The 24,328-nt window shown below is 48.2% G+C and overlaps 1 protein-coding gene across 3 annotated transcripts in view; it reads right to left on the minus strand.

The window, feature by feature from the left end:
• AIFM3 (AIF family member 3) overlaps window positions 1–24,328 on the minus strand; it is a 35,565-nt gene that overhangs the window by 5,743 nt on the left and 5,494 nt on the right. For all 3 annotated transcript variants that reach the window (XM_074201144.1, XM_074201146.1, XM_074201145.1), the window contains exons 4-15: window positions 24,030–24,139; window positions 23,638–23,682; window positions 21,227–21,323; window positions 20,661–20,773; window positions 16,637–16,723; window positions 12,121–12,212; window positions 9,291–9,421; window positions 8,453–8,568; window positions 8,242–8,313; window positions 4,503–4,566; window positions 3,655–3,731; window positions 3,066–3,183 (exon numbers count right to left, since the gene is read on the minus strand). In XM_074201144.1, the coding sequence (XP_074057245.1) occupies window positions 3,066–3,183; window positions 3,655–3,731; window positions 4,503–4,566; window positions 8,242–8,313; window positions 8,453–8,568; window positions 9,291–9,421; window positions 12,121–12,212; window positions 16,637–16,723; window positions 20,661–20,773; window positions 21,227–21,323; window positions 23,638–23,682; window positions 24,030–24,139 (1,122 nt within the window). The remainder of the gene's footprint in view (window positions 1–3,065; window positions 3,184–3,654; window positions 3,732–4,502; window positions 4,567–8,241; window positions 8,314–8,452; window positions 8,569–9,290; window positions 9,422–12,120; window positions 12,213–16,636; window positions 16,724–20,660; window positions 20,774–21,226; window positions 21,324–23,637; window positions 23,683–24,029; window positions 24,140–24,328) is intronic.

The raw sequence follows: 24,328 nt of genomic DNA on the forward strand, positions 1-24,328 counted from the left end.
ACCTCAGACTCTGCCACACCTGACCAAGGCATCCTGGCAAGAGTTCACTATCTTGAGTATAATCTCTTAAGCTTGATAGACTCTTTTTTTTGCCAGGCAATGAAGTTAAATGACTTGCTAGGTAATTTATGACAGCTAGGTAATTTATTACCTGTCTGAGACTGGATTTGAACTTGGGTCCTCCTGACTCCAGGGCCGGTGCCCCCCAATATACTCTTTTTTTGTTTTTGTTTGGGTTTTTTTCAGATTTTTTCAAAGCAAATGGGGTTAAGTGGCTTGCCTAAGGCCACACGGCTAGGTCATTATTAAGTGTCTGAGGTCGGATTTGAACCCAGGTACTCCTGACTCCAAGGCCAGTTCTCTATCCACTGTACCACCTAGCCGCCCCCACCAATATACTCTTAATAATGTTTGTCCTTTATTTGAAAAGACGATTATATCATCAGGAAGGTATTGTCATAACAAGCACATGAATTGGATTTGAGAGAAGGAGGCTGTACTAAGACACCAGCCTCCCTTTCTCCACCAGAGCCATGTGGGTCCAGACATGGATCAGGATGACAGGAGATGGCTCTGAATGCGAGGCAAGTCAGGGTTATGTGACTTGCCCAAGGTCACATGTTTGAGTCTGGATTCAAACTCCTGCCCTGCTGACTCCAAGGTCAGTTCTTTATCCACTGTATCACCTAGCTGCCCATTGATGCACACTCTCATCTCACCATTGTTCTTTTGGTTGTGCAAAAATGCTTTACACACACTGTTTCTTTGGAAAACTTATCTTTGCTAAAGCTCAGATTTGACCATGGCACCATCTGCCCTCTCTCATCTAAGTGACTTCCTGTCCCCTACAGGATCAAGTACGGAATCCTCTGCTAAGCTTTCCAAGCCTTTTGAACCCTGGCCCCTGTCTTTCCTGTTTCTTGACCCTTCTCCTGCCCATGTACCCCTGTAAGCCAGAGGCACCAAGGCCTTCCTCTCTATCCAACAATTTCTATCGGCTGTCCCCCAGACCTGGGGTGTTCCCTGACTTCCTTCAGACTCCAGATAAAACCTTCCCTTTTGTGGGGAGTCCTTCCTGATTCCCTTAATTCCAGCGCCTTCCCCCTGTTGCTATATCAAATTTCACCAGCATACCTAGTTATAGAATCTTGTTTATACATAGTTGTTTATATGACACGATGAATGCCCTGAGGCCAAGGGCCATCTTGTGCCTTCCCCAGATCCTTAGCACCATGCTAGGTTCTTCCTATACACTCACTGACTAACAAAACCTCTCCAGTTCTGGTCCAGGGCTCTCCACTAGCATCCCCCTCCCTCCTGTGTCTTTAGCAGATGGCCCTGAGCTTTCAAAGGCGATCCCAAACCCTGGAATGGTTTCCAGTACACCCAGATGGACCCTTTTTCCTCTCATCAAAGCCACGTTGGGTAAAGGCATCACAGCTCAGCTCTAGAAGGCTGGCTGGGCCCGGGCATTCTGGCCACAGTCAGTCATGAAACCATCTGCTAAGACATGGAGGGAGGCATCTACTCTGACAGATGGGGAGGCCCTTTGACCATGGACAAGATCATCGTGTTTCTGTCCAGGCAAGACTGTTTCTTAGCAAATAGTCAAAGGCTTGTGGCGGGGGGGGGGGGGGGGGGGGGGAACGGGGAGATTCTCTCTACTTCACTGAGCCTCAGGATAAGAAAAGAGAAGGGAGAAAGCATGAAAGTAGATCATGAAATGTGGGATCTGGGTCAAAATGTTAATTCCCACTCAGATTTCTGATCAGTGAATTAGATGAAAAGGGATATTCCATTCATTTATCACTTCATTCATTAATTCATCCATCTATCTGTTCATCCAACTGTCTAATCCATCCACCAATCCGAGTATCCCTCATCGTCTCATACATGTATTGATGTGTATATACATCCACCATTCACCAACCCATCCATATGTCTAGTCTCTCCACTGATCCATCCATTCGTCAGCAGTTTGTCTATTATTTTATCTTTCTGTCCATCCATCCATGACTCCCTGGACTCCTGGACTCTGACCTTCCCCCATAAGTAACTCTTTCCTTCCTCTTCTCTTTTCAGCTCTTTTCAGTGTTATTTTCCCCCATTAGAATTTAATCTCTTTGAGAGCAGGGACAGTTTTATTGCTTGGAACACAATTATCTATTTTATTATTCACTCTCCATCCATACATCCATCCATCCATCCATCCATTTACTCATTCATCTGTCTATTGATCCAACCAGTCATTCATCTGCTCCATCCTGGCTATCCCTATGCAATAGGACCCACTCTCCAGCCTCCACATCTGTCCAGAATAGAAGGTCCCACATCTGTGGTTCAGAATTGGTTGGGGAGCCTATCATCTTATCTTGAGCCATCTTGAACCACCTGGCCCTGGCCCTGGCCCTGGCCCTGGCCCTGGCTTATGTTCTCTTCTCCATGACCCCTTCTAAGGCTTAACTCTGGAAACAGCCATCCATCCAATCACCATTTCCTAGAAAGACACATCAATCAGTTACCCAATTATATCAATCCCATTCTCTCTGCCTCCCTGGCCACCACTCATGCCATCTTCTACTTATAGAATGGAAGCTCCTTGAGGTCAGGGGCTGCCTTAATTGCTGATTGGCACGTAGAAATGACATGATTTTGCATTCATTAGAGACCACAAAGTCTAGTGGAAAGAACCCAAGATTTGGAGTTCAAAGAAATGTATCAGAATCTCAGCTCTGCCACATCCTGGTCATGTGACCCTGGGCATCCATCAGGACCTCAGGATCCTTCTCTAAAAGATGGGTATCATAGTGCATTGTTCACCTGAATAGGTTACTCGAAGGAAAGAACTTTATAAATTAATGTGGTATAGAAATGGGTTTGACTGTTACTCATTCAACAAACACTTCCTAATGTAAGTGCCAAAGATAAAGGAGATGTAGTTCTGCCTTCTCAGGACCAAGCTGAGGAGCTAGGTGCTCACCCGCCACCCACCACCCCTTCTAAGGCTGAGCACGGTGCCTGCTTAGGAAGGCCTGCTAAAGTCTCCCATGGGGTCCTCCACGCACCATGAATATGGGCCATCTGCCAGTGTGGAATGTTCACTTTCTTGTTGCTCCTCAAGGCCAGTGGGAATGTGACAGCATCACCAGCTGCAAAGACGCCAGGGATGTTTGTCTGCATCATCTAGAGAAGAAGGAGGAATGAAATGCAGATGGCAGCTGGGGCAGGAGAGAGGAGACACATCGGTCTGGAAGAGATGGTGGACCAAGAACCTAGCCCAGCCCAGAGCCTAGAACTCCCAACCAGTATAGTTCTATCTATCCAGTTCAGCCCAGAGCCTAGAATTCTCAGTCCAGAGCAGTTCTACCTTTTCTACAGAGTCTAGAACTCCCAGCCCAAAACAATTCTTACATTTTTAACCCAGAATCTAGAACTTCCAATCCGGTACTGTTTTATCTTGCCCAACTCTGAGCCTAGAACTCTTAGCCCAGAACTGTTCCATCCTGCCCAGCCCAGAGTCCAGGAATCCTCCCCATGTCCAGGTGCTCACCACTCAGCCCTGACTCCCCCTTTCTAAGGGTCCCCTGAGCAGCCTATACAAAACTTCCCACTTTGAAGCCTGCCAACCCTAAGCCCAGAGGGACCCAACCTGACCTTGTTCACAGGAATGAAGCCCCGGGCATCCATATTGATTCCACTCTGTTTCAGGAAGCCTGTGGCTGGCACTGCTCCTGATGGGACAGAGGTAGGTATGAGGCAGCCTCTCCTGGCCCCTAGCCCAGGTTGTCCTGAGAGAAGCCCAGGAGCCAGCAAGAGGGAAAGGAAGGAAGGACTGAGAAAGGGCAGGAGTAGGACCCTGGAAAGGAGGGAGGAAGGGCTGGAATAGGGCCCAACGAGGGGGGGAGGAAGAGCTGAGGAAGGGCAGGGATGGGGGCCTCAGGAGGGAGGCTTTTGGAGCCTGGGCCCTTGGGGCTCCTCTCCTGGACTTTCTGGAGCATGAAAGACAAGTGTCTGCATTAACCTCTTCTCTAGCTTCAGCCTTAGCTCCAGCTCTGACCTTCAGCCAACTCCAAATGTAGTCCTCATTTTACCCCAAACCTTAATGGAGACCCAACCCAACCCAACATTCCATCTAAACTCTATGCCAACTGTCACCCCAAGCTGTAGCCCAAACTTCAATCTGTACTCCAAGCCCCATCTTAAGCCTCAGCTCAGATTAAATTCCAATAATGTTCCTAGCAAGGGTTGGGACCCTGACCCTAGGCCAAAAGGCTCTTCTAGCCCTAGCCATGAGCCACCTTCCCCAACTGACCCAAATCTCTACCATCAAGCCTGACCTGGAACCTTGAAGGCCAACAGCACTCCTACCTCCTCCTGACCTCCTCCCTATAAACACACTTCTCTAGGCCCTAGGCCCAACCTCAGTCCCATTCCTGCCTGATAGGGGAGTATAGGAGTGGGGGGTGGGGAGATGCCAAGGTGGGGAAGGAGGTCCCACTCACCAATGCCTACCACACAGACATCAGCCCGGACCACCTTGCCACTCTTCAGTACCACCTCCTTCAGCTTCAGGGAGGGGAAAAAGAAGCAGGAGGTGAGGAGACAACGTAAGGGAAAAGAAACCCCAAGGTTAAGAGGCCTTCATCACTCCCCAATCCACATAATAAATGAATGAAGTGGGGTGTTTCACATAGGAGAGAGCAAATCTTGGACCATCCCAAAGGTCGGTGAAGTCACCTGGATAGAAGTTGTGCCTGCTATGTTACCTCAGAAAGCCCCTCACCCTCTCCGAGCTATCACTTTCTCCCTAGATCAGCCACCTGGAAATGTGTGAGGGAGGCAAATATGACAGGGTTATAACTATTGTGACCTGCTAAAAATCATTAAGTCTGGGGGCAGCTGGGTGGCACAGTGAATAAAGCATCAGCCCTGAAGTCAGGAGGACCTGAGGACACTTAATAATTACCTAGCTGTGTAACTTTGGGCAAGTCACTTAACCCAACTGCCTTGAAAAAAAAAAAACCCAAAACCGCCCCCAAAAATCAATGTGTGGTGGTGGATGGACAAAGTATAACCAGTCTTCATTGATGTGATTTCTCAAAACGAATCTTGCCAAACTTGGTGACCTTTGCTTCCCAGTGCCTCAGCCTCTTCAGAAACCACAGTAGCAATGGGAAAAAGGGAGTGCCCAGAGATTAGCCTCATTGTACAGGAGAGGAAGCTGAGGCTCAGTGCCTGGGGAAGCACAGCTAGAAAATAGTCGGACCTGGCCTTGAAGCCAGGTCTCTGACCCTGAACCAACACTATTTGATTATCCGAGGCTAGCCCATTCACTTCAATTCCAAAAAAATATATTAAAAATCTCGTATGACCCTCCTGTGTAAGACCCCCTATTCCAGTCCCTCCCTCCCTTCCAGGTCCCATCCCTGCCCTTTCTCAGCCCTTCCTTCCTTTCCCTCTTGCTGGCTCCTGGGGCTTCTCTCAGGACAACCTGGACTAAGGGCCAGGAGAGGCTGACAAAATGGATAATGAGCTTGACTTGGAATCAGTAAGTCCAGGGTTCAAATCCCAAAACCTAGGATGAGTGACCCTGGCCAGGCTCTTAACCATTCCTTAAGAGAGTCTTAGGGAAATAGCAGAGTGAGCTTCCTCATCCCAGAGTTCTCTATACCAGCATAGGACCAGGTACTATGCTAAGCACTGGGGATACAAGGACAAAAGGAAAGGAGTGCCTGCCCTCCAGCAGTTTACACTCGACTAAGGATAACCCTTCAAATTACATGGCGTTCTTCAGTTTATCATTCACAAAGCACTTTATCCTGGAAAAGTACTTTTAAAAACAAGATCATAGGATGCTCGCTATAGTGCTTGAAAATATCTGAGAAGGACTGGCGGATAGGAAAAGAAAGGACAACGATCAGTGCTGGAAGGGCTGGGAGAAATCTGGGACACTATTACATTGTTGGTGGAGCTGTGAACTCATCCAACCTTTCTAGAGGGAAATTTGGAAGTACGCCCAAAGGGCAACAAAAATGTGCATCCCCTTTGACCCAGCAATACCACTACTGGGTCTATACCCTGAAAACATGATGAAAAAGGGTAAAAACATCACTTGTACAAAAATAGTCATAGCAGCCCTGTTTGTGGTGACAAAGAATTGGAAATTGAGTAAATGTCCTTCAACTGGGGAATGGCTTAGCAAACTGTGGTACATGTGTGTCATGGAACACTATTGTTCTATCAGAAACCAGGAGGGAGGGGAACTCAGGGAAGCCTGGAGGGATTTGCATGAACTGATGCTGAGTGAGATGAGCAGAACCAAAAAGACACTGTCTGCCCTAACAGCAACATGGGAGCAATGATCAACCTTGAGGGACTCGCTCATTCCATCAGCGCAACAATCGGGAACAATTTGGGGCTGTCTGTGATAGAGAATGCCATGTATATCCAGAGAAAAGAACTGTGGAGTTTGACCAAAGACCAAGGACAATTACCTTAAATTTAGGGAAAAAATACTGGTATCTTATTGTCTGATCTTGCTATCTCTTATACTTTATGTTTCTTCCTTAAGGATCTGATTTCTCTCTCATCACACTCAATTTGGATTAATATACAGACAGCATGGAAACAATGGAAAGACTGGCAAATTGCCTTCTGTGGGGGGGGAGGGAAGTAAGATGGGGGGGAAAATTGTAAAATTCAAAATAAATAAAATCTTTATAATTCAAAAATGATAAAAAAAAAAAAAAAGGAAACTATCTGAGAAGGCATCCCATCCAACTTCCTCATTTTACTGAAGAGGAAACTGAGACCTGGAGGTGAAGGGACCATAGTGAGAATGACTTTGTTGCCTTGACAGAATGACTCCATTTGGCATTAGGCCGCCACCTTATGATGAAGTATTTTGATGGGGGTTTTTTTATAACTTGCTTTCCAATATCAAGGTAAACGTGGGTTAGTAAACCTTATGTGTGCATCTTCATAAACAAATGATATGCACATGGGACCCCAAAGAAGCACAGACATCCAAAGGAAAAATTTGATAAACAACTATGTTATTAGTTTAACGCATTAGGCACCAATTCAATGAACTGGTAAATAAATTGGGGTACTAACCACCAACCAAAATTTGGGTGTAATCAGCCAGCATCCCTAGCTAATACTATTAAGAAAGCTACCAAAAAGCCCATGGTGGTCACACTGATCATAGGTTATTCCTGGGTTCTCCACACATGAGACTCTAATATCCACCATGCTCACTTGAGGGCAGTGATGATGCATGGAGATTTCCAGATTTCCAGATTTGCTAGGCAACCACATTGGAGGGAGACACATGGCCTCCAACCAAATAGGGAAGGAACCTTGTCAATGAGTACTGTATAACATAGTAATGGGAAATCCAAGAAAACAGATTGAGCGACCATTCATAGTGGGGTCAAAATTTGAATTGTCTAATCTGTGATACAAATTAATGTTTCTACACAATTAATTAACAAAGCTTGCTGACATTAAGAATTATGAAGTCCAATTAGTGTTTCCACTGCTCTACTAAGCATAGGTAATGGCAAATCTTGCCTGAGCAGAGTGACTTGGCAGGATTCGAACCTGGAGCTGTCTTCCCAATTCCAAGTCTAGCACACACACACACATTATCTACCAAACTTTAAAAGCATCTTATAATTTGAAAAACACTACCCAAGTCAGGTAGTGAGGTAGAAAGGGATCCAGACTGGGGCTCTGAGGACCTTGGCTGGAGTGTGACAGCTTGACCTATGGCCTGATACAATTCTGGTAATTCTTGGAGACTCAGTTTGTCCTTTGTAACACAGCCTCTTACTTGTATCCCCTACCTCTTTCACAATGTTACAGTAAGATCCTGTATTTTCAATGCAAAGTGAAAATATCCTTCAAAGTCCCTGCCTCCCCGTCTTGTACTTGACTTTGGGGAGAGGGGTTTAGTTCCTCAGAGCTCCTGATCAATCCCCTCAGCCCCCCATCTATCCATCTATACTTGGGAAGATGACTTTTTGAATCCAAGTTTAAGACTTGCTATGCAAACTTCCTAAGAGCAGGAGTTGGGGTTTCCCAAGCTCTGGACTCTCTCAGCACCAGGGACAGCGCTCTCTACCTATCTCAAAGGTTTTTCTGAATTTGGTTGGAATTGGACTGGACCCAGGAGCATTCAGAGGGGTTCTGGGGAGGGCAAGAAAAGAGAATGCAGGGAGTCCTGGGGACACCTACCTTCCCTTCCTGGGCCCGAAGCTCCGAGACTTCTGTCTGCATGTAAAACTTAATCCCATTGTTCTCAAACATCTGTTACAGGGAGAGAAAAGGCAGGTAGGTCCCCCAGAAGCTCCTCTTCCCTAGGGGAAGGGTCTCTTGGTTTCCCTCTCCCCAGGAGCTCCAGAAGAACATGTGCTCAGCTAGGAGTGCTGCCGGACCAACCTCTCACCTTCATGAGGGCTCGCCCAACCTTCTCCCCCAGGAACTTCCGGAATGGTGTCTCTTCTAACTCCACAACTGACACAGAGTGTGCTTTATCATTCAGATATGCAGCTACCTCCATTCCTGGTGACGAGAAGGCACACTGACCCCAGAGAACTGAAATGGGCATGGGGACCCTCTGACATCCCTCTCAAGTTCTCAGGGGACAAAGATGGGGAGGGGGACCCTCTGATATCTCTCTCAAGTGCTCAGGGGACAGAGATGGGGAGGGGGACCCTCTGACATCCCTCTCAAGTGCTCAGGGGACAGAGATGGGGAGGGGGACCCTCTGACATCCCTCTCAAGTGCTCAGAGGACAGAGATGGGGAGGGGGACAGTCTGATATCTCTCTTATGTGCTCAGGGGACAGAGATGGGGAGGGGGACCCTCTGACATCCCTCTCAAGTGCTCAGGGGACAGAGATGAGGAGGGGGACCCTCTGACATCCCTCTCAAGTGCTCAGGGGACAAAGATGGGGAGGGGGACCCTCTGATATCTCTCTCAAGTGCTCAGGGGACAGAGATGGGGAGTGATTCAAGTATTGAGAGTGAGGAAGAGGATGGACACTCCCAACTTTTTAGGGGACTGGGTTGTCTTGAGCTCCTGAGATGAGGATGGACTTGGAAAGCCCAAGCTCCCCAGGAAACTGAGATGACATTGGATACTTTACCCTCCCCAAGGAAATGAGATGGAGATAGGCACTGACCTCTTAAAAGGAAGGATACGCTGGACTGCTAAGGACTGGGGCAAGGACGGTCCCTCCAAGCATGAGGAAGCCTGGGAGCCTCTGACAAAGACCTACTCACCCAAGAAGGCAGCCCCAACAATGACAGCATTCCTCCCACGGGCCAGCTTCCCTATCCTATTGGCATCTTCTGGGGTCCGAATAGTGAAAACATTCTCCACTTCTTTTCCTTTGCAACTGAGCGTCTTGGGGCTACCCTCCCCACAAAAAGAGATAAAATCATTCTAATATCTCTATTTGTCAAGTTTCCTCTCCAACTTTTACCATTCATTCATTCAAAAATCATTTATGAAGGCCTAGGGTTTGGGGATACAGAGCCAAAAAGGAAACCTCTGCCACCCCCAGGAAGTATACGTTCTATTGTCCACAGTAACAGCAACATGGAACACTGATCACCTGTGGAAGACTTGGCTACTCTGATCATGAGTTGCCCCAGAGAGAGAGAGAGAGAGACCTAGTGAATTCTGGGAAAAATGGAAACTGATATTTTTCCTTTATTTACTTTCTTGCCTTTTTTTGGCTAATGTGGAAATGTTTTATATGGCTTCATACATACAATGGCTGTCAATGAAGGGGAAAGGTGTTGGAGGAAGAGAATTGGGAACTCAACTGTTAAAAAAAAATTAATGGCAATAATTTAAAAAAAAAGTTTATATTAAGGGCGGCTAGGTGGTGCAGTGGATAAGCACCGGCCCTAAAGTCAGGATTACCTGGGTTCAAATCCAGTCTCAGACAACTTAATAATGACCTAGCTGTGTGGCCTTGGGCGAGCCACTTAACCCCATTTGCCTTGCAAAAAAAAAAAAAAACCTAAAAACAAATTACAAAAAAAGTTTATATTCTACTGGGGGAGGGGTCTATGGGGGGGGGGACAGCAAGTGTGCAGAGAAGCAAATATGAAGCAATATAGGGTAAATTCAAGAGGGAGATAAGAGGGTTAACCCCTGGCTAGAAGAGGAAAATGGGGAGGAGGAAGAGGAGGAGGAGGCTACACCAGGAAGAGCTGAGGCAGAGAAGCAAAAACAAGCATGAGGGGCATGTAAAAGACCCAGAGGCCAGGCTGGACTTAGGTATTAGAGCGGCAAAGAGTGAATGAAGGGAGAGAGCTGGGTGGTTGTCAGCAATCTGGTCAGATGGTGCATGGGAGGAATGACTGGTTTTGTCAAAGGAGTGGCCTGGTCTAAGTGAGCTTTATTAGTTAAGTCATCAAGAACCTCTTTCAATTTTAGCTCCTTAATCCCCACCCACTCCCAGTCTTCACCCAGCCTTTCCCATGAATCTCCCTAAATCCCCTGAACATCTCCTGTTAATTCCTACCCTCCTAGTAATCTCCAGATAAATGAATTATATCCAAATGGCAAAGCTAACATCTAGTCACTTTCCAGAGAACTCAAGAAAGAGGGGTTCAGTGACCTATATAAGGTCACCCAGGCAGTAAATTGTGGCATTGGGTTGCCATTCCACATTCTCAGACTTCAAATCCCAGGACTCTTCCACTTCATTTTTTGGTCAGTGTGTTTTCATCAAAAGGATCAGTGATGGAGTCCAGTTCCTCCCCATGGCTGGAGAGGAGGATGCTCCCCTGGCAATCTCTGCCTATTAAATTGTAGCCCCTTGCCTTCTCTGCCCCAACCTGCTAACAATCAAGTATGAGTTCCTCAGAGCCATCAAAAACACCACCTCTCATCTGAACACTTCTTGTTCCATGATTATTATTTTTGGTAGAGTGTAAGTCTCCAGTGGGGTTGTATCAAAAGTCCCAGGATCAAGTGAATCCCAGCTGTGCCACTCATTACTAGTGTGACCCTGAGTAAGTAATTTCACCTTCTCTGGGTCTCAGGTTCATCATCTGTAAAACTGAGCTCATTGCCTGTACTATATCGAATAGCAATGTAGGTAGGGCTTTAGGATTCACAAAGACAAGTATTGAGAAAGGTCTCACTGGTGATTCAGAAGGAATACCATCTTCCCAACTATATTGGAAACAACTCGAGGGAAGGGATTAGGTTCTAGTCATCTTGGTACCCCACTTTGGTACCTAGTAGAAGAACATGAACAGAGCCATCAGTAAATGTTGAATGAGTGGTTTTTTCCCCCATTTCCATTGCCGAGTAATCCACACAAGAAAAACCAAGTGGATGAAAAATGCCTGCTGCCCAGACGATAACATGCAATTGACTGGACTGCCCTCAGTTCATCAGTATATAAAATTTGGAGAAAAGTACAGGATGAGATAGTGTCTAGGGATGAGATGAGTCAAGACCTGGATAGAGGAGAAAAGACTGGATTGTACTTGGGGGAACCACACAGAACTTCCACTATATCTCCAGTTGCCCCGTGAGCCAATCCCACCTCTTTCAATACAAACATTGTTTTGGGTCTGCTCTGTAGCTGTGAATCATAGAACACCATTATCACAGAAGAGTCAAAATTGTGGTGATCCCAAGGGCAATAGAGAGGCAAATGGGTGTCAGTCGGCAGCAAGACATCACCAACAATAACAGCCATAAGAAGCAATATGAAAGATATCACTGAGGATGGATAGGACCAGTCAGAGGGAGGGCTGTTGGCATCCCCAGAGGATCTAGTGTTGGATCTAGAATCACCAAGACTCAAGTTCAAATCTCATCTCTGACATTTCCTAGTTTACCAGGATTTTCTGCATAATGGAAACTCTTGGCGACATTCCCTATTTAACAGGGTGAGCTCCTTTGAGGGCAGGGACTGGGGTGTTGCCTTTTTTGAGCCACAGTGCTTAGAACAATGCCAAGTCTACATAGTAGACATTTAATAAAAGTTTGTGGACTGACCAAAAAAAGTAATTTGCAGTCCTAAGAGATCTGGGACCATTGGAGAGCTGTTCTCATCCCCACCCCACCACCACCACTCACGTGCTTCCTGGGGCCAAGAGCAATTTATTGTATTCCATCTTAAAACCATCCTTGAATATGGCTTTCTTGTTCTTCACATCCACTGTGACAACCTAAAATTGGTGAAATAAGGAAGAGTTAAACAGAAGCAGAGTGATTATGCCCAGCTCAGGCTGCCTAAGGGGGTGGGGAGGGAGATGGTGAAGCAACTGACCCAAGGTAGCACGGGGCAAGGCAAATCTGAATCAGGAAGCCTTTTTCTTCCAGGCTCTGTTTGATCAACAGAAAAGTGAGGCTCATTGCATTTTGCTACCCACTGCAGAGGAACTTTAGGAGACAGCAGAGATGAAACTAAGATAGGGCCACCAGGGTCTTGTTCCAGGGAGCTGAAATTTAATTGACATGACAACAGATGTATTCTTTCAGCAGGTATAAACAGCTCAATATTGCACCTAGCAGTCCTCATGTAGGCTCTGCTGATTTGAGGGATGCAGGGGTCAGAACTGAGAAATGCCAGTTCTTGAGGTCCTGGTGTTTGCAAAGAAATGAACAAAGACAAAATACATTGCTATTTGTGAAGTCCCTTCTCTGTGGAAAGCCCTGAATTAGGCATGAGGAAGGACCCAGGGCTGGAAGAGGTTCTTGTCCAACTTGCTCTACTCAAAAAGCAGTCCTGGAGGAGGAGAACGAAAATCTTTATCGTAATTAAGGTTTGCAAACTATTTTCTCTGGGTTATCTCATTGGATCCTCACAAAAATTCTCTGAGCTAAGTGCAGTTATTAGCTCCATTTCACAGAAGAGAGGCAGAGAGGTGAAGGGATTTGCCCTGGGTCATCCAGCTAAAAAAATCTGAGGCAAGATGCAAACTCAGGCCTCTGCTTCAAACACTCAAACCACTATTCCAGACTTGCTCCTCAGATCCTGTACTACATTATTGGGGCCTGAATCTCACTTCTGCCATTTGCTGATTGTGTGAACCTCTCTGAGGTTCAGTGTTCACATCTATATAGTGAGGATAATAAAACCACCCTCACAATAGTGGGATTAGGGTTAGAAATGAACTGAATGGGGATAGCCAGGTAGCATAGTGGATAGAGCACCAGCCCTGGAGTCAGGAGGATCTGAGTTCAAATCCAGTCTCAGACACTTAATAATTACCCTACTATGTGACCCTGGGCAACTCAATTAACCTTATTGCCTTGCAAAAAAAATTAATAAAAGAAATGGACCAATTGAGGCAAGGGATAAGAACTCATTCTGTAACTCTCAAATTTGTTAGAAAGGCCAACTTGTGAAGTGGATTGTTTGAACCCAAATGTCAGGCTATCCATTAATTATCCTCTTCCACAGTTTGACCCATTGCTCTGGCCTACTGAGACTTCTGTCATCTGAGAAAGCAGGTTAGTTTTCTCCTCTTTAAAATAATCGCTAGGGTTCTTTCCTATCTCTGACACCCTAAGAATCTATTGCTGTTTCCTTCCCTGGACTCCTCACTGGGCTGGGGAGGTGTGTATCTTCATGGCCAGGAGGGATACCTGGTCTCTCAAAGGCCCCTCCTGGGGAGGGTCCTACCCAGGTAGAAGAACATCAAGTCCAGGCCCAGGATTGTCCTGAGCATCATTCCCTGCTTCTGGGATCCCCATCTCCCTTCAAGATTCAGCTCGTTATGTGCTACACAATTTATATTCTGGACTCTCCCCATCTACCCCGCCTTTATATCATTAGCTACAAGCACACTGTCTCCCCCATCGGAGGGCAGAGACCGTTGCAGTTTTGTTGTCTTTGTATTCCTAGTACCTAGTCCCTATAAGGAGTTTAATTAATGTTCATTAAGTTGAACTAAAAGAACTCTGTTATTAAGAGTACCAAGTCTGCCACCCACTCACTGAGGCCTAGAAAAGTCCCTTCTTGAAGTCCTTACCATTAAATATTAAATAATAAAAATTACAATTAAAATTAGAAATTGAATGGGCATCACGGCCTTTCTTAGGGAGTGTCTGAGGCTCAATAGTTCCCACCCTGACCCTCAGCAAGGTGAGCAGAAGTCTCCTGAGGGGTGACTTCCTAGGTGCCAGTTTTAGGAAGGTTACTGAGCCACCATAGGGCATCCAAGCAAGATAAGCAGAGCCATAAGGGACCTCAGTCATATGCTGTGGGGACTAACTGAAGGAACGACTCAGGGATATTTAGAGGGTCATTGCCTTGTGATTGAAGGCTTGGGTTCTGCCAGGCCCACAAGGATAAAAAAAGAAGAGGGAGGGAGGGAGGCGCAGAGAGGTGCTTTGCCAAATCATTGGAACTGTCCAAAAGCAGAAGGGGCTATCTCAGAAGTAGTCAGGTTGCCATCACTGAAGCTCTGCAAGTAGAAGCTGGCTGACTGCTCATCAGAGACATTGTAGAGAAGATTCCTGGTCAGAAATGAGTTGGGTCCTAAGTTCTAGAAATATACTATTTCCCAGGATCAACTACTGACAGCAGCCACAGATAGGGGGATTGGGACCCAGGTCTGAAAGCCACATGTTTACCCACACTGTTTGTCCTCCTGCCCTCAACCTCCTCTAAACAAACTTTCACCCCCTTTTCAAAGTCACAGTTCCTAGGAATTGTGATTGCTCCTCATTTGGGAGCAGACTCTTCATTCTCCCCTCATCATGAGGGTACATGTCTTGCTAGGCATGCTCCTGTCCTGTGTCCTGGAGAGAACAGAGTGAGATCCTGAGGATCCATGTGTCAAGGAACTGGGGAAATCTAGAAGCTGCAGCTGAGGTCTCTGGAGGAGAACTGACCACATTCTAATCTGTTACAAACTCCCACCTGAGGCACCTAACCCCATCTGGGTTGACCACTAGATGGGGGTACTCACATCCTACACAAACAGGTTAACAGGTAGGAAACGTGGGTGACTCTGGTATGACCTGTTCTTTGGTATCTCCCAGAAGTTTGAAAATTGGTTTTTTTTTAAAAAGAAGGGACAGCTAAGTGGTTCAGTGCATAGGGCACCAAGTCAAGTCCTTGGAGTCCTCCTGACTTCTGAGTTCAAATCTAGCCTCAGAAACATAATAATTACCTTGCTAGGTGACCTTGGACAAGTCATTTAACCTCACAGCCTTGCGAAAACCAAAAATAAAATTGCCCCAAGTCCTTTATATGCCTACAAAGTGATTGTCCCCAGAGGCTCCTTGCTTCTCTCAAGTTCGTTTTCATAAGCCATTCTCAGAAGGAATTTGATAATCAAGCTCAATAGGAAGCAATTCCTGGAACCCCCAAGGGTGAATTTTTGTTCAGGTTGACCCCATGAGATAGCCCACCAAACCAGCTAAGTTCCCTGGGACTGTTTTCCAGCCTTTGGGAAGTCAGATTTATAGCCCAACCGCATTTCCTAGCAGTATGGTACAAGGAAAAGTCTGGTGAATTTTCAAAGTTTGAAATCCTCATTTCTATCACTGACAAGTTAGATGACCCAAGGCAGAACACTTCCTCTCTCAAGTAAAATGAATCTGGTGTTGCTTGTATTACCCAGCTAAGAAAGTTGTTGGAAGAACAAATGTTCTTAGTACACTGAGGACATAACTTATTATGACACAGAACATGGAGAAATCAAGTGGGTTGGGTGTGAGGATCTCAGCTCAGGACATTTTGGCTTATGGTAGGAATACAATATTGAAATGTCATCCCTCATTCTAAAAGGACAGATTACATAAAATGAGTGGTGAAGGGAGAAGATATACTCATATAGGGAAAGTCAGGAGTTAATGAGGGGGAAGCAGCAGAGTAAAGATCAAAGGAGGAAGCAACAGAAGGGATTCATGGTGGCAATACACAACAGACCACCTGGCCAGATAGAAGACACATAGGTTAGGTTTTTGAAGAATATCACAAAGCTAGGATATGTGTACCCTGACGAGACAGAGCAATTGTCACAACATGGGATAGAAGATAGTCTTTGAAAAATGGAGCAGCTAAGATATCCCAGTCTTACCATAAAAACAACTTCATTCCCCAGAAAGGGAAGGAAATGACAAGAAAAGATATCTTTTGGACCTAAGCCTAACCAGTGAGGAAGAATAGGCAGAAGTGAGACTATGAAACACCTTCAGATATAGGGAGCCTCAGATCACTCTCTGTGGAAATCTCTCCCTCATCTCCTGACTATACCACCCTCTTTTCTCTTGATCCCACCCTTTGAACAGTCTCCAATGAACCAATACAAAGAGGCTTTAGGGAAGCTCTTCTCTTTCTCTCTCATGGTACTTTGGACACTGGCCCTTCTCACTTCTCCACAGTTGACCCAGTGGACCCTCACCCACAGCTGGGTCTTTGTCCTCACACATGGCATAGCTAGAACCTTCAGGGGAAGCTAGATCTTGGGCAAATTTCTCCCCTTCTCTTAAAAACAGTGGGGTTGAATTGGATTGTTACCTTCCAATCTCATTCCCAGGGCCACTATCCCAAACCAATGGGTTCTCCCAGGGCTAATATCCTTTCCATAATCATGTTTCCTTCCTCCAATGTGAAAGACCCACAAAGCCCCCTCACCTGGGTCTCAGTCAAGACTTCGATGTCATAAGTCAGAAAGAATTCCTTGGGCCTGAGGGCAATCTGCTCTGGCTGGGAGTCCAGGGACTGCAAAGAGGAAGGTATCAGAATCATCCCTGAGCTTCTGGCCAACCTCCCCTCCCTTCCATTGGGTCCCAGTCCTCAAAGGTTGCATAAGCTCTGATCACCTCCCCATTGCTGGCCATCCTGGCTTCATTCTTATCCATTCTTATAAGCAGATGTGGAACTATCAGTGCTGAACCAGGATTCAGAGTGCTAGGGTTTCTGGACAGAAAACCCTGCCCTCAGAAATGGGAGTGGTCCGAGTTTATCAGGCAGAGATTCTGGGTTTCTGTGATCACTTGCCCTCTCAACTCTCACTACTACAACTCTCTCCACTAGGTCTTCCCCTTGTCATTTTGTTCTTCATTCTAGGTAGACCATGACATCAGAGAGGTGATGTCATAACAAGCATATGAATTGGATTTGAGTGAGAGAGGTGCCATACTAAGTCATCATCCTCTTTGTCCTCCAGAGCCATCTGGGTCAAGTGACAGAGAGGACTCAGGATGACTGAAGATGACCCTGGAAGTGAGGTAATTAGAGTTAAATGACTTGCCCAAGGTGACAAAGCTAGTAAAAGTCAGGTGTCTGAGGTCACACTTGAACTCAAGTCCTCTTGACTCCAGCGTCAATACTCTACCCATCTAACTACCCCTTAACTTCCTAATAAATAATGATGAGGAGGATGATGGTACCATTTGCATAACCTTTTAAGGAGCAGAAGGCACTTTCCCAAGGTTCCCTCATTTGATCCAGGGACCTTTGATTGACCCATATTCTCCATATCCTCGGCTTTTGGTGTTGTCAGTCACCCTCTCAGCCCAGATATTCTCACTATGACATGGCTCTCTCTTGGGTACGCTCCAGGTGTCCACCAGCTGCTCTTCAGTGTCCTCAGATGGAAGTGCTCCTCTCTTCTCCCTTCCCAATCACTCACTGTCTTGTGGATCTCATCGGCCCCCAGGGGCTCCCGAGTCTCTTCGGATGACTCCCAAATTCCGGCTTACAACTCTGGTCTCTCTCCGGATCTATGGTGCTACTGGACAGCTCCACCTACTCAACCCACCAGCATTTTCGGGTTGCTTCACTTCTCTATTGCCAGCCCCATTCTTACCCGTAGTGCTGGCTCTTTACAAGCCCTCATTCATTCAGCCCAACTCAACATCTATAGAGTGTGTCCTGCCCCCAGGCTCATTCCCCTTCCTAACCTGTTTCTGTTGATGGGACTCTTCCATCTTCCTCACTGCCATGCCTAGCCAAGGCTCAAGCCTTGACAGTTCTCCACAGTGCCTTTCTCTTCCCTCCCTTCCTCTTTACTTGTGTGGACTCTATCTTAATCCAGACCATCAGCGCTCCCCCCACCCCGATCTCCTCATGGGTCTTCCCGCATCTAGGTTCTCACCTCTCCGATCCATTCTCTAAATAGCTACCAAAGTAGCCTTCCAGAAATGTAGACCCAACCCCACCACTCCCCTACTCAAAAGTCTTCAGTCCCAATCCTCAGCTGAAAAAGACCTTTCCAGTCTTTCCTAGGCTACTCAATTTAGTCAAAATGAACTGCTAGCTATTCCCCATATAAGGGGCAGCTAGGTGGCACTGCAGTGGATAGAGTGTAGGGCTTGAAGTCAGAAACATGAGTTCAAATCCGGTCTCCAACTCTTACCCACATGTCACCCTGAGCAAGACACTTAACCCTGCTTGCCTCAGTCTCTCATCTACAAAATGACCTGGAGAAGGACATGGCCAACTGTTTTAGTATCTTTACCAAGAAAACTCCAAATGGGATCATGAAGAGTTGGACTCAGCCAATCAATAGAACAAGGAGTGAGCTGGTTCTTTGTGTGTTTTCTCGTGGATGCTCAGAACAACATGGTGTGGCTTGAGACATACTAGTGGTCGTTATTGGCTGGCAGATCTCTCAGCATGGTTGAAGGAGACCACTGCTGACAAGAAAGGCTACTCTGAGGAAGGTGAATGGGGTCATGCAGTTAAACAGCAGACACTCACCAGGCTCTGGGCACTGTATCCAGTGCTGGGATGCCCTCAAGGAGTTTACATTCTACTGAGTCTCCTCACCAGTAAAATATTTGATCTCCCTACCTCTCATCATGGTCACCATCATGAACTTTGGCATCTTCTCTGGTAACCTGCCCAATGCTCTGTACTCATTAGACATTTAATATTTGTGGAATTGACCATGGGTGATCACAAGATAAATGAGGGGGTGGTCTGAGAAGAAGAGGTGCAGGGGTTCTGAAGGAGAGCCAAAGGAAGGGTAGTGGCAGGGAGAAGCCACACCTGCAAGGAGCTCCTGAGGAGGCTACCCCTTCTGGGGGACTGCCAGGCCCCCTGGGAGGCAGGAAGGGAGGGTGGAGATGCAGGATAAGAAACCTGCCATCCCTTCCTCATCCCTTGGGTCTGAAGGCACCAAGTTGACCTCAATATCCAAGGGAGGAACAGGAAAGGAGAAATGGGGTGGGGGAAAAGGGAAACCTATGAGGCCCCTCTCCAGGAACCCAAGTCCTTGCAGGCTCTGGTTTGGCAGAGAATGCCACCATTTTTAGATTTTTGAAGCTCTACCTTTATTCATCAGGAGCTCCTTGCAGGTGTCCTGCTCCTGCCATTACCCTTCCTTTGGCTCTCTTTCAGAAACCCTGCACCTCTTCTTCTCAGACCACCCCCTCATTTATCTTGTGATCACCCATAGTCAATTCAACAAATATTAGTGCCCAATGAGTACAGAGCATTGGGCAGGTTACCAGAGAAGATGCCAAAGTTTATGATGGTGACCATGATGAGAGGTAGGGAGATCAAATATTTTACTGGTGAGGAGACCTCTGGAGGCCTTGACCCAGCACTCTCCCTCATCATCCTGTGCGGTTCCCTCCCCATCTAGACTTAGATTTCCAAAATAGAGATTCCAATCCCTGCTCTCCTCCAAACCTGTGAGGGGCCAGAGGCCAGGGAAAACCCAAGTCAAGTGGAGAGGAAGCTCCTCAGAGTGACCAAAGGCCCCAGGACCCTAACTAGGGATGCCTCTGAGATCAGGCAAGGGAGGATGGGGGTGACATTCCCAGGCTGAGGACTGGATGCTTCTTTCTGAAGTGAGAGCAAGGGAAGGTTTTCCTCATTCAAGCCCCTTCCCCTGTTTTTATTGTCGTTCAGTTGGTGCAGTCACGTTCAACTCCACTTGACCCCATTTGGGATTTTCTTGGCAGATACTAAGAGGGTTGGTCATTTCCTCTTCCAGCTCATTTGACAGATGAGGAAACTGATGCAAACAGAGTGAAGTGACTTGCACAGGGTCGCACAACCATTTACATGTTTGAGGTGGGATTTGAATCCTCCTCCCACCCCATCACTGCCCCCTTCTCATCTCACAGATGAGAAATCCTCAGCCCAGAGATGACTGGTGAGTGACACTGGATTGGAACTTTGGCCTGTGACTCCAAAGTCAGTATTCCATCCATCTCCATAGAGTTAGGAGCCAGGCTAAGCCTCTGTCCTTGAATCTGGACCTGCCCCCAGCCCCTGAGGAGACGTGTCCTGGAGAAGATGCAGAGCCCCAAGTCATTCTAACCAAGAGACACAGCAGAGAGAGACAGACAAAGACAGAGCCCATCTGGCCTTGAACATTCGCTACATGGTCAGAACCACTCTGGGCCTCAGTTTCCCCATCCTTAAAATGAGGATAATAATGGGATGAGATGAGGTCATGTGTATAAGGTGCTATGTAAACCCCAGCTACTCTTACTTCCAGGTACGATGCTTCACAAGGTATAAATGCTAGCTATCTGTATTACAAGTCATTATTCTATTCCAGATCTGAGGTGCCTTAGAAGATGGCTTCATGGTTTCTCCTGGGTCCTCGTGACCATCTGGGCCCACGCCTGCCCCCTTAGCCAGTCCCAGGCCTTTCCTCTCCCCAGCACTGGGGCCTGGGAGAGGAGGAGATGCCCACCTTGCTGAGCTTGGGTCGGTCATAAGGAAGGTGTCTGTCCATCGTGCACATCACAATTCTGTCAGAGAAGCCCTCCTGTCTCAGGGTCTCTGCACACACCAAGCCGGCTGCCCCTACCAGAAGAAGTCTGAGCAAATCAGATTGCCTTCTTCCCATCCCTCTCCCTGAGGGTCATGAGCCACCCATCCCTATCACCACTCAGAAGCTGGCAGACACCTCCCCCCCCCGATGTATGGGCCCTGGGGTGAGGGTAGGAACAAGGCTTGGGAAACTCCAAGATAGAAGAGGGTTGAGAAGCAGGATGACCACAAAAGGATGAACAGAGGCCAGAGAGACTTGGTGAGGATGGGGGAGTGTTGAGGATCCCTGTCACTGAGCCCCAAACCAAGGACTGGTAGGGAGTCTTTGGGGTACCACCTCTCAGGAAGCCTCAAACTTGACTCTGGATTGACACCAGTATGACCAGTATTCTCAAAGAGAAAGTTGGAGATTTCTGGCCTGATCCCAACTCAGAGCCCTTCCCCCCAAGTGTCCATGCAGGCCTCCCATCCCCCCCAGGTACACACCTGCTCCCACAATCAGGATATTTGTGCTCCCACCGTGGTAGTTGCTGAGGGAGATGCACTTGGCCATCACTTTTGTCCTCCTCTGGGTCTGCAGGGCCTGTGGGAGTCAAAGGTGATGAAGAAATCCCAATGGGAGGAAGCCCCAGTATGCCAAGAAAAGCCTTGGACCTTGCTGAGCATCCCCCCTTTCCCAGGGATCTGAGCCTCAGTTTCCCTAAAGGAATCTTAGACATACACACACACACACACAGACACACACCAAAACTCAGACCCACACACGTTCACATGTATGCCTGACACACAGACACACACATGTCCAACACCAATACAAACTGACACACAGACAGATATACACACACTGACATACAGACACCCAGACATCACATGTCTGACACACAGACTGATACACTTACAGACATACACACATCCACAGGTCTGACACAGAGACACAGAGTCACAAAGACACACATCTATACACACCAACACACCCAGACCCACAGATGCACACAGACACACACACACACACACACACACAACTAAATCATCACCCCTCCTTTTCCCAAAAGCAGATGCTGATAGACACCCCCTCCCCTCCTGGAATTCCTTCCTGAAAAGGGTGTGGATTAGGAATTTCCAGGGGCCAAGCCTTTGATCTAGGGGCCTTTGTTAAGGAAGAATGGGTCACTCAGCTGAGAATGACCCTTGAGTGAGAGAGGGTAAAGTTGGGGTTCTAGACAGGATGGGGAGAGGGGGCAGCTCTAGACCTGGGAGGCCCTTGGAGCCCCTGGGAAGGGAAAGGAAGGGGCTTCTTGCTGTCACTTGGGCAGGATGCCAGTCCCTCCTTTGACCTTGGCCCCAGGGAGTCTCCCCATCACCCCACCTCCACCCCAGCCTGCAGCTGAGCTGGAAAGGTCAGCCTGGTGGGGGTGTAGGAGGGAGAGAAGGAAGGAGGAAGAGCCTCCCTGTCCCAGCTGGGTCTCCCCTAGGTGGGGGCTCACTATTGGCCTGGTCTAACAAGCAGCAGTGTAATAACAAGCAGCTGCAAAGCCCTGAGAGCACATGAGCTCATTTGTGAGGGAGGAGCTTTGATCACCCCCATTTCACAAAAGGGGAGACAGACCCAAAGGGCCTGCCCACTCTTGCAAGTGGCAGCCGCAAGACTTGAATCCGGGCTCATGGAACACCCTGGGCTCTGGGGGGGGGGGGGCTTCCCTGATACCTTCTTCCTTAGCTTTGCTGCTAGAGACCAGTTCTGTCTGGTCAAGGAGGCCTGCAGGCCCCCCAAGCACACCCCAGCGTCTCACCCCAGAACTTCCAGTGTCCCCACACTGAATTTGGACATTGAGGCCCAGACAGGAAAGGGCTCATCCAAGGTCCCCCAGTCAGGAAGAACCAGAGCCAGAGGTTGGACCTGGTTCCACTTGGGTTCAAGGTCTCTCAGGAATGAAGAACCTGGGTTAGCTCAAGATGTTCCCAGTGTCACAAAGCAAGTGGTGGAGACGGGACAAGAGCCCAGCTCTCACTTCAGAACATGTTTCCTGATTGTGGAGCCATGAGTGGAATAGGGAAGGCCTGGGTGTGAATCCTGACTGAGCCAGGCTGAGAGTCAGGCAAGACAACTGACCTCTCTGCTCCTTGGGACGCTATCTCCCAGGTCGGCCAAGAATATCTTGGCAGAACACAAGGGGAGCGATCGATGCCGGCCGATCGTTATGAATAGGCTCTGCCAGGGGTGGGGAGAGATGATGGAAAAAGCCTGGTGAAGACAGAAAGGACGGCCCCAGAGAAGGAAGATACTGAAGACCGAAGGAAAAAGAAGTAGAAGCCGGTTGATGCGTAAGGACAAGCTCGAGGTTGGCCTCGGAGATAAGGCATGGGCCTCCCCGCTTCAAAGGGGAGGGGGCTACGGGTGCAGAGTACTGCAGGCCCTGCCAGCTCAGCCATGCTGGGTCTCCTCTGGCAGCCAGGCTTTGTTACCAGGCATGTCTCTCACTCCCAAGTCAAAGAAAAAACCAATTGGATCAATGAAAATGATCATCTGATCAAAGGAGTTGACCAAAACGTGTTTTTAACTGCTGGGCTTGGCTCAGAAGCCGACTCTCTAGACAAAGGCCAAAGAGCCTCCGGAATCTCAACTGGAAGGGAGCTCAGAGGCCCGGAGGTCAAGAACCACGTCCCCCATCCCTGCCTGCCTCAGTCTCCCTGACAAGTGGCCAGTGCTGGGGAGCTCACTCCCTCCGAGGGGGCCATTTCAGTGGGGCAGGGGTCTACAGGGAGGAGCTTAAATCTGCCTCTTTATACCCCTTCCCCTGCCAAGACCCTTGGAAAGGAAGCATCTGGAGAAGGCTCCCAGCTCCCAGCCCCAGAGCAGAGCCCAGCCTCCCCGCCCCACCCCACCCCCAGCCCCTTACTTGTTTGCTGGCTCGAATATACACCTTCTCCTTCTCTATCTTCACCTGAAACAAAGGAGTGAAGAAAATGGGTCCCTCTACCCCCCCGCACTGGACTCCAGAACCATCCAGGGACAGGGGCTCCCAAGGCAGCCAGCCCCTCCCTGGGCAGAGGGCCTGGGCCTGGCCCAAGACTTCTCTCACACTCCTGCCTCCTAAAGGTGAACTCAGTGAGTGGCTGGAGGCTCAAAGGAGACCTGGCCCTGAGCCCCTCTCCACACCACCCTTGTTTCTCCATGTCCTTCCTCCCTCCTCTCACTACCCCCAGGGGCCTTTCCACTTGGCCTCCCATCTCCCCACCGTGGACCTCTCCTCTCCCACTCATGGGCCTCGCTCCCCACCTCCTACCTCACCTGGAACTTGGGCAAGCTGTCGAGGCCTGGGAAGTCTTCGATGTCTCCGGTCGCGATATTGAAACAGGCACCATGCCAGGGGCATCGGACCCTGCCCCTGGAGAGGACCCCTGGCAGGAGAGAGCCAACACTCGGGGCCCAGCCAGAAGTCTGGAGAGCCTGGGTTGGGGGAATCCATAGGGACTGAAACTCCTTACGACCACCCAGCAGATGCCCAGGCCACGGGCCAGTTCTATGGGCTGCTCAAGGTTCTGGAGCCCCAGACCCCACCTCCATCTAGGACCCCTCCAGCTCCTCCC

This window comes from Macrotis lagotis, chromosome X, assembly GCF_037893015.1.
Source record: "Macrotis lagotis isolate mMagLag1 chromosome X, bilby.v1.9.chrom.fasta, whole genome shotgun sequence".
Classification (NCBI taxonomy): domain Eukaryota; kingdom Metazoa; phylum Chordata; class Mammalia; order Peramelemorphia; family Peramelidae; genus Macrotis; species Macrotis lagotis.